The 10,693-nt window shown below is 41.0% G+C and overlaps 1 protein-coding gene across 1 annotated transcript; it reads right to left on the bottom strand.

Annotated features, from left to right (window-relative positions):
* Positions 1-1,188: 1,188 nt before the first annotated feature.
* Positions 1,189-9,793, bottom strand: vstm4a (V-set and transmembrane domain containing 4a). Its single transcript, XM_080869190.1, has 8 exons — positions 9,556-9,793; positions 7,894-8,346; positions 5,390-5,443; positions 5,193-5,300; positions 5,042-5,075; positions 4,621-4,769; positions 4,126-4,193; positions 1,189-1,774 (listed from the first exon to the last, which is right to left on the bottom strand). The coding sequence occupies exons 1-8, from the start codon at positions 9,602-9,604 to the stop codon at positions 1,622-1,624; spliced, it is 1,068 nt and encodes a 355-aa protein (XP_080725316.1). The 5' UTR covers positions 9,605-9,793; the 3' UTR covers positions 1,189-1,621.
* Between the last annotated feature and the right edge of the window lie 900 nt (positions 9,794-10,693).

Genomic DNA, 10,693 nt, shown 5'->3' with positions numbered 1-10,693 from the left:
GGGTTCATTGTAGTCAGTGAGTATGAACTGTGGGGGATGATGGTCTCTCTCAATCTCTCCCACTCACCAAGGGAAAGGTGTGGATTTGCATCATTCTCTTCCTCCATCTTCATCCCATTTTTCACACAGTGACCTTCACAAAATGGCCTGCACCCTTCACCTTTCCTGAGCTTTATGTCTGCTGCTTCTAAGATTTATATTTGCTATTTATGCTTGTGCCACAGTGAGTACACTTTGAAATTAGAGGCACTTTGTGCTGTTTCTATTCTTTCTACTATTTTATTAGGAATCATGCATGTTTATTGTTGATGGATGAGAAGATTGATACGTATATTAGATTGTTAGCTTAGCATAAATACTGGAAACTGTTGGCCTGCCTTTTGTCTGAAGGTGGCAAAGTATTGGATCCATTACACCAGTTTATTAAATGTTTCATCTTATCCATGCTATTGTGTTAATATAGACCAGAGACATGATAGCGTCACGCAGTCAGCTGCACATCCACGATCAGAATCTCCGGTTTCACCACATGCTCAAAGTGCACCGTTGGGTTGAACTTGATTTGATGATTTGATCTTTGTACCATGTTGGAAGCAGCTATCAGAAGATGGGTACACTGTGATCATAAAGGCATTGGCATGCTGAGCAACAACACAAAATATCTTCCATGCCGTTACACCAGCAGCAGCAAACTCGAATCATTGATCCAAGACGGGATGAAGACATCCCACCAAATTCTGAGTCTTCTATCTAAATGTCGCAGGACAAATTGAGACTCATGAGACCAGGCAACTTTCTTCAAATCTTCTGTTGTGCAATTTTGGTTAGCCCCTATGAATTGCAGCCTCAGTTTCCTGTTCATAGCCAACAGGAGTGGCTGCTTCATCATTCAGAAACGCTTTTCTGTGCACCTTAGTGTGAAGCAGTCTGTCTGTTCTCCAAACTCAACAAGGCATTTTGACCACCTTTTTTTTTCCCCCCTCTCTTAGCCGTTCTCTGTAAACCCTAGAGACAGTTGAATGGTTTCAATCTTGTGTAACTTTCATCATTAGACGCAGAAAGGACATTTCCCAACTTTGAAAGATTATCAAACATTCCTGTTATGTTTGTATATGTGTCTAAAATTTCCAGATTCGTAAGCAAACTGGAATCCACCCTTCTTTAGAGAAAAGATGCACTAAAAAACTGTATTTACAGAAATCAAACACTGTACTCTTTAGCATCTCTTAATATGATGTATTAGTACTGTAATCATAAATGCATTTCAAAACTGACTTTTACAATGCCTTATTACACTGCGGTAAGAGAGCCTGGACAACAGTTTCTTCCCACACAGTCTCCTGAGTTTATAAAGAATAGTTAACGGTAAGAGCATTCTATAAACATCTGGCTCACAGGCCAGTGATGCCAACAAACAAAGAAACAAAGTTATGAGACCCGAAGCTGCTGTGCTGGAACTGAACACAGCAAGCACAAGCCTCCCATTTACCCACACATGACATTCTTGCATCCAAAAAAGAAAACCAATGTCATACTAACAGTTCATAAATATAGTCCTTCGGCTGCTGCACGGTTCCGATCGGAGAGCTGGATCTCTGCAGGAGGTACCAAGCTTACATGTTTACAGGTATTTCTCCTGGAAGAGGATCTGAGCATAGACTGTGTCGGGGCTGGAGGGTGTGGGGTCGGGGGTGGAAGGGACCGGGGGCTCCTGTCTTGGTCGGACAAGCTCCAGCTCTGCATATGTCAGGCTTTCTTCCTGTGATATTCGAGGCTAGAGGAGAGAGGAATTGGGTAAAAGTAAGTTCAGCTACAAAAAAGAATTGCTGCAATATATACAGTGGGGCAAAAAAGTATTTAGTCAGCCACCGATTGTGCAAGTTCCCCCACTTAAAGTGATGACAGAGGTCAGTAATTTGCACCAGAGGTACACTTCAACTGTGAGAGACAGAATGTGAAAAAAAAATCCATGACACATGGTAGGATTTGTAAAGAATTTATTCGTAAATCAGGGTGGAAAATAAGTATTTGGTCAATAACAAAAATACAACTCAATACTTTGTAACATAACCTTTGTTGGCAATAACAGAGGTCAAACGTTTACTATAGGTCTTTACCAGGTTTGCACACACAGTAGCCCATTCCTCCATGCAGATCTTCTCGAGAGCAGTGATGTTTTGGGGCTGTCGCCGAGCAACACGGACTTTCAACTCCCGCCACAGATTTTCTATGGGGTTGAGGTCTGGAGACTGGCTAGGCCACTCCAGGACTTTCAAATGCTTCTTACGGAGCCACTCCTTTGTTGCCCGGGCGGTGTGTTTTGGATCATTGTCATGTTGGAAGACCCAGCCTCATTTCATCTTCAAAGTTCTCACTGATGGAAGGAGGTTTTGGCTCAAAATCTCACGATACATGGCCCCATTCATTCTGTCCTTAACACGGATCAGTCGTCCTGTCCCCTTGGCAGAAAAACAGCCCCATAGCATGATGTTTCCACCCCCATGCTTCACAGTAGGTATGGTGTTCTTGGGATGCAACTCAGTATTCTTCTTCCTCCAAACACGACGAGTTGAGTTTATACCAAAAAGTTCTACTTTGGTTTCATCTGACCACATGACATTCTCCCAATCCTCTGCTGTATCATCCATGTGCTCTCTGGCAAACTTCAGACGGGCCTGGACATGCACTGGCTTCAGCAGCGGAACACGTCTGGCACTGCGGGATTTGATTCCCTGCCATTGTAGTGTGTTACTGATGGTGACCTTTGTTACTTTGGTCCCAGCTCTCTGCAGGTCATTCACCAGGTCCCCCCGTGTGGTTCTGGGATCTTTGCTCACCGTTCTCATGATCATTTTGACCCCACGGGATGAGATCTTGCGTGGAGCCCCAGATCGAGGGAGATTATCAGTGGTCTTGTATGTCTTCCATTTTCTGATGATTGCTCCCACAGTTGATTTTTTCCACACCAAGCTGCTTGCCTATTGTAGATTCACTCTTCCCAGTCTGGTGCAGGTCTACAATACTTTTCCTGGTGTCCTTCCAAAGCTCTTTGGTCTTGGCCATGGCGGAGTTTGGAGTCTGACTGTTTGAGGCTGTGGACAGGTGTCTTTTATACAGATGATGAGTTCAAACAGGTGCCATTCATACAGGTAACGAGTGGGGGACACAAAAGCTTCTTACAGAAGACGTTACAGGTCTGTGAGAGCCAGAGATTTTCCTTGTTTGAGGTGACCAAATACTTATTTTCCACCATAATTTACAAATAAATTCTTTACAAATCCTACCATGTGAATTCATGGATTTTTTTTTTTTCACATTCTGTCTCTCACAGTTGAAGTGTACCTCTGGTGCAAATTACTGACCTCTGTCTTCATTTTAAGTGGGGGAACTTGCACAATCGGTGGCTGACTAAATACTTTTTTGCCCCACTGTATGTGCAACAATTTCAGAATTTACAACTGGGAAAAACAGTCACAGACAACTGTAACTGTCAGCATTTCATCTTGTCAGCAAATTGTAGTTTTTGTCAACTTCCATGGTAAACATCTTTTCTGTTTCCCAGCAGCAGAATCTGTTTACATTGTTTTCAGGACCTCTTGGAACATTTAGTTTACCCGGAAAACATTTGGTACAACAGGAGCCCTATCCAAAATCCTCAGATCCTCCTGGCTGCACTAATCTAATCAGCATGTTCGTGCTAAAGAAAAGCTCACATCTCCAGTGCTTCGTTTCAGTACAAAATTACAAGAACGCCATTAGACGAAATACTGATGATGCTTAGTTTGAGTAGTTTTCTTCTGTACACACTTGTTTGACACTTTTATTGAAGATATAAAACCAATGAAGCACTATAAATAAATAATTGTGTTTCAGAAGCAATAAAGCTAAATAGAATTATCAAGCTCATAACTGAATGAAGACATGGCAATAAACTGCTGTAGACAATCATGCAGTCGTGAGACAAATTCCCTCTTGCATGCATCTCAATAACAACTGTGCTCACGGGAAAAAAATCTTTTCGAAACATTAAGAAATATATTCTAAAGGTATTAAGTACCTATGTTTCATAACTGATCTTCATAGTTTTAGTTCACATAGGTTTTGTGCTTGAAGGAAGAGACTTACAGTGGCAGATCTCCTTGGCTGAGTCTTCAACCTTCTGGGCTTTCGAGGTCTCTTTGCAGCAACGGGCACTGAAAACGGAGACAACCTTAATTGACTCAAAATAGCAGCCAGGAGGAATGAACTGGCAAGTATTAAATTGTGGTTGAAGTCAAAATTGTCCTTCACAAGCACTTTGTGTTAAACCTAATCACAGTGTTGTTTAAAAACGGATGTAAATGCTTTCTTCTGCTGTTTTCAGTGACAGTGTTCATTTAATTCGTAACACACTAGGCAGGAATTTCACATTCTCTGACTGTTTTTGTGCAAGCTTAATTCCTGCTTTTCTGCTTGCTGACAATTTACTGTAATTTACTGTTCTTTGCCAAATTCCTGCTCTTGGGGCTAGGGCCTCTCACGCCACTCTGTGACTCTGGTACCTCTAGTATGTTTCATCTTAGGTTTAAAAGCTGAAACCTTTATATTTTACTTTGTGAAGGACTCTGCAGGACATTTTACCTTTGGCTGGTATGTGCAGTGGAGGCTCTTCAGGTAGCTTAGGTGGCGCTACTGCTTGTGTTCGGTTGGTTTTCTGTCTCATGTCTCTCCTTTGTGCGCTTGGGGAGGAACTGGAGCAACTACTAGAGCTTGTTACAGTCTCTCCTGAGCTGTAAGGAGTAGATAAAGTTGATCTTAATTTATATTAAAGCTAAAAATGCTCTTTTAAAAATGTGTAAATAAATAGACATTTAAAAATACTTCTGAAGCTCAACATAATGTTTGTTTGTTTTGCATATATATATATATATATATATATATATATATATATATATATATATATATATATATATATAATTGGCAAATACTGTGTTTGTCCCCCCCACACACACACACACACTCCCCCAGCTTTCTGATTTCTAAATAAAGAGCATACTAGTACCTGCTTTCTGGACATTTGACCAGAGGGTAACTGGCTGTAGAGAAAGAAGCAATAAAGACAAACATTTGATGTGACGGTTTGTTTTAGATACAAAAGTGGGAAACATAAAGCTATAAATCTACGGTTGCTTTGGGAAAACAAGTGGTTTTACATTTGAGCCTGTGTCTTCTGTAGAAGTACTGGCAGATTAGGACGAGAGTGAATAGGAAGATGGACAGCAGGCCCAGTGAGCAGATCAGCACAGCACACAGATACACATCTAAAAACAGAGACATCAGAATAGAATAAGCTTTATTTAAGCAAGATGTGTAAATGAGACAGAATTAGGAATAGAGCTGAGAACAGTACCTGCAAACAAAAGCCACAATCCTTCACTTCTACCATCCTCGGGTGTAAAGTGCACTGTAGAAACAGACAGTTTAAAATGTCATCAGAAACTGTACATAAAAGATGGAAACTGTGCCCAGACTGAGTATCTTTATATTTGTTGATGTCTGAGGGCTGTGGCCCTGTACAACAAACCCCAGTGGTTCTTGGAAATATCCAAACCACTGTCATAAAGGGAGAGTCTGCTTCACCATCAGCCAAACACAACATTAACACACACACACACATATATCAGCTGTGTTGCTGTTCTTGGACCATGTTTGGGGGTTCCCCATTGTTCCACATATCAGCTATCAACAGTGTTCTCTTTGTCCTTATTAACTAAGGAAAAAAACAACAACAAGGGAGCTGTCACTGATTTTGTACAGGTCAGGGGTATTTAGGGAGAGGTTGAGGAGAGTGAAGACTGTCTCTGCTCTCCATAATGAGATTTTAATATGACTTTTCCACACAGGTTGATGCATATTGTAAGATATTAACTCTAATTGACTTTTAGCCTGTTTCCAGACCACTGAACTAAATGCAAAATTGTCAATGTGTCTTCACTGTTCTGTTTCAGTAACACATAATTAATGTGCAACACTGTGGGTTAGGGAATATTTCTAGGATGGAAAAAAGGTATAAAAAGTAAATAATCATGTTTTTGTTCTTCTTGAAATGGAAGATTTTTTTTTCACAAATATTTTTCCATTTCATCAAATATAACAGCTTGTTTTTAAAAATGCTCTTACCACATGCTATCTTTGCCATGAATATAACTTTCTTTTAAGACTAATAAAGGTGTGATGGGCCAGGCTATCATGTCTTTGCACTGTTAAGCTAAGATAAAGACTTGTGAAGCAGGCAAACTTTACCAGTCTTGTTCACCAGACAAGGCGACAGTTACAATTGGCTGGAATCTGGGCTGAGGTTAACCACCAGTTAAACCGCACATCTGATGAGAGCAAACACACTGAGGTCACCAGCTTCTCTGTAAGGGAGCTATTAAATGTAAACGCTCACTAAAAATGTTTCTACATCATACCAATAGTGATACGTTTATGTGAAATGTAAATACCCTATACCCCTGTTACACCATCAGGTCCAGATTTAGGCTTATCTGAGGTCTTTCAGCTGTGAAGGTAAATGTGGAAAACAAATTACCAACCACTGAAACTGGCAGCTCAGTGAACTTGAACACAGTGTCTAGAAAGTTTACCAGTTTAGAAAATCAGCACAAAGCAATCAAACTTTCTTATTAAAGGTCTGAAGCTGGGAACTAGATATAAAGAAGAGGTTGGAGTTTTGTGAATGAAAGTGGTCCATTGACCTCTTTAGGGTGTAGTCTTTGCTCTATGCCCTGCAGACTGAGATCTGCAGACTAAGGGGTTCCCTCAATATAATTTTTTTCCCTCTTTGTTTACCCTCATAATGTCAGGTCTTCTGTTTCTGGTTCTGTGGTCAATGCATGGCGGAGATGCCTGAGGTTGTGTGGCTTCCTTAGTGGGACATTGCCCTGAATATAGGGCAGGGCGTTGTCAGGCTCTGTCTGACTCGAACCTCTGCGCTTTTCTTGCGTAAAACTATTGAAAGGTAAACTGAGTCACACACGGCCCCCTCAAAGTGTGGCAAAGCCTCATAAATCTCTAGTAAACCCCTTCACCCAGTGCATCTCACCGATGATCGGTCCAGTGTGTTGCACAGATAAAAATAAATATTGAAGAAATATTTATTACTTCATGTGATTTAAATGATTTCTTAACAGGTTTCTCTTTGTTTTGTTTGTTGATTTCTGCAAGACCATTGGCACACACTGAATAAGCTGCAACTAAACTCTCCAGTATTATTATTTTTTTTTCCTGAGGCTTGCATAAAAGTAAACCCAAAATGCTGACATCAGAGTTTTTGAACCCTGCCAGCTCAACAACACCCTACCTTTTACTCCTTACACGCACACAGGCAGGGATTTTAAGTGTGGTTTGGCTGTGTGAGCTCATTGTTTTGAGATGGAAATGCCAGAGGACTGGGGTCGCACTCAAACATATAGGCATGACCGTCTGCAAATATTGCAAGTTTAAGTTAGAGGACACATTTCTACACAATCTTTGTTTCTTAGTAGAAGAAAATCGTGGCCCTTCCTTAATTTGGTTGTTTTTATTTCCAGATAACTTGGTCGACATTTTTACTAAAACGAATGTGGGCTAAGGGAATTCTTTGATAAATAGCAGTCTGAAAATATTCTTTTTAATTATCTCCTGAAACAGTTTTATAGTTTTAATATGCAAATAAACAAACGGATCATCAGCTTAAATAAAGGTATTCATATACATATGATTACATGTGTATATGAATACAGAACAATAACTAGGAACATTGACAAGTCTCAAGTCCTCAATTCTCAGCATCCACCTCATAAGTCAGATGAGTCCATGGGTCTGTATTTTAAGAAATATGGCACAGAGATGTGAGGGAATACATCTTTTTACCTGTCATCTGTGTGGTGCTGGTACCATTGGAAGTGATTCTCCATATGTCTCTGTGTTTGCGGATCTCCTGAACTTTACAGCTGTAAAAACCCTGGTCCGACCCAGTCACGCTGAGAATCCGCAACTGGTACACCTCTCCCTCCGTTTTCTCGTGCAGATGAAACTTTGGTTGTGGGAAACGGTAGGTGTAGTTCCCATACAGCTTCCTTCTCCTTAAGCCCATCTTTACAATCAGAAACTGCGGGTGGTCGAGTACGGGAGGAGAGTTGGGTGGAAGGGAAGCAGGAGGCACAGGAGTAGGAGCGGTTAGAGGAGAGAAGAACCAGTGAAGAATCAGGACACTCGTGGTCCTCTTCCTTTGAGATACCAGACAGGACAGTGTCAGGTTGTCGTTCTCTGTTGCCAAGACGACAGGCCCAGGGGTCACTGTCACATTAAGAGCATGGCATACCTCTGTTGACAAAAAAAAACACAAACGCTTTTGGTTATATATGCACAAATGTATACAGCTTTCATTTTAATTCGATTTTGTACATATATCATTTAGTTTCAATCTACTCAGTATGTTCCTTTTCCAAAATGTCTGCTTCTGTTACTGTGTAATACTTTCCGAGTAAGATATCTAGGTAAATGTGTGTCAGAATAAAATTAAATCAAACCATAAGCCTCACAGAACGCTTATATGACTCAATCCTTCTTTCGAAATTAGTAATAAACGAGTTAAAAGTTTGTCTGCTGTCACAGCTTCAAACAATCACTGGTTCTATTTGTGCATCTTCCCATGATTGTATGTATATTCACTCTCTTTTAGCAAGGAAGCGTAAAAGCACTGCGAAAGAAACAGCTAAAGTATGACTTTACTTTCTTGGATGTGCTCTTGGTTTAGTCTGCTGTGAGCCAGGGCAGAGACAAAGGGGTCTGGACACAATATGTGTCCAGACCCCACACAATATGTGTGACCAGACAGGCAAAGAATAGCTACAGGTGGGAAACATTCATCCTCGGTATGGAACAACCCAGAACAGGCAAGGAGAAACATGGAAGGATAACAGGGACCATCTGGTCTTCCATGCTGCTTTTGCTTAATTTTTTCTTTTCTTTTCTTTCTTTCTTTTTTTTTTTTTTTTTGGTCTTGTTTGTTGGGGAATCTCCCTTAGGCTCTCTGGGGCTTGTCTAACACTATTTAATGTGGCAACAAAAGCAGCTGAAGTACTTCAAACAACATTATGCACAGCTGAAAAAAAAATATAGGACATAAAACACGAGTTGTAAGTCTGCTTCACAGCAGTTTTTAGGACACAAATTATATGTAAAAACTATACTGAGGTTTTCTCTGATCACAGACAACAAACCACCCTAACGTCACAACTGGTTGTTTTTTTTTCTCTTTTTTTTTTTGTAAACAACTTTTCTGCACCACACTATTAACACAATAACAAATGCACTAGCAAATTGTGATTATTTTAGATATGATGACCTCTAGATGCTAACTGTAGTTGTATGCTTTCTATTATTTCCTTACCAAAGGTCCATAATGCACTGAAACTTTGACGATGGTGTGTGATGACAGCTCAAGTTACAACTCAAACACATATTGCCTCTTTTACGCCTGCTTGCTCACTTTCTCATTGCTGTATGCTGCGGTAAAGAAGGCACACTTACCTGTGACCAGAGCCTTAGTCAGGACAAGGATCACTACAGAGAAGTACATTTTCCACAGTCAGTGAATCCATAAACCCAGACAACTGCACAGCAACTTACACAAGCAGCTACATTCAAAACAGAGCCTGACTGCACAACCCACCAGAGCCCTTACCCACCATTAACTCTTCTCCTCTTTCTCCTCTTTTCTGTGTAATATGAAACAGTAAAGGCTCTGTTCCCACTTAGAAACTCCCACTCTCTCCCAGTACTCTCTGCCTCCCTCTCCCTGTGGCTGTCTCTCTCACTCTCTTTCTCTTGTGTGTCCTGCAAAACGTAGGAAATGTCATTTCCTGTGTTCTGAGTGTGTCCTGGACCGTGGCCCAAAACCCCCAGAACTCCAAAGTGATGGTCAAGTCTCGTGGTTTGTGTGCACGCGTGTGTGTGACATTGTGTGCAGTTCTAAGAAGCATACACAGTAAACTGCTGAAAATGCATTTCCATCACCTCAGTCACCAGGAATAATGCTCATCTTGCATCTCGGAGTAAAGGCCAAATGCTGATGTTTATTTGTGTGAGGTTCATATTTTTGTGTATGTATGCATGTGTTTATGCATTTATGTTGAGGCACATTTGTCCCCGTGTGTGTGTGTGTCTGTGCTGGGACCTCTCCCAGCTGCTGGACAGAGTGGCATGGGTTTGTCTCTGGCTGTGGTTGTCAGACTGTCCCAGTGGTATGAAGCCTGCTGCTTTATTGGGCAGGCTAAACTGCTGAGGCAGGGCTTCTGCTGGCGCTTTGAGCTCTGCCAAAGCCAAATGGAATTACACAACAGATTTAACCCTTAGTCGTATGTAGTGTTCTCTTAAGAGGAACTGAGTCTGTGGGAATCTACTGGTTTGTTTGTTTGTTTGTTTGGTTTTTTTTTTTTTAAAAACAGACAGCTGTAATATAAGGTTAAGCCACAGTACAAGTTTTATAAATTGAGGATCATGTGTTAAAATGATACTTCTGATTTTGACTTCTTAACAAAATCTTGTGTTCAGGGTTTCCTTCAGGTTTTTCTCTTCCCAGGTCTTAAGTTCAGGTCTTTGCTCCAGCAGATGAAGCACTCTGCTCTGCCCCACAGTGGTCAAAGCAGGTTACTGCTTCTCAGGGGAT

Source organism: Rhamphochromis sp. 'chilingali' (assembly GCF_963969265.1).
Source record: "Rhamphochromis sp. 'chilingali' genome assembly, chromosome: 20".
NCBI lineage: Eukaryota > Metazoa > Chordata > Actinopteri > Cichliformes > Cichlidae > Rhamphochromis > Rhamphochromis sp. 'chilingali'.
This window is presented reverse-complemented; position numbering and strand designations above follow the sequence as displayed.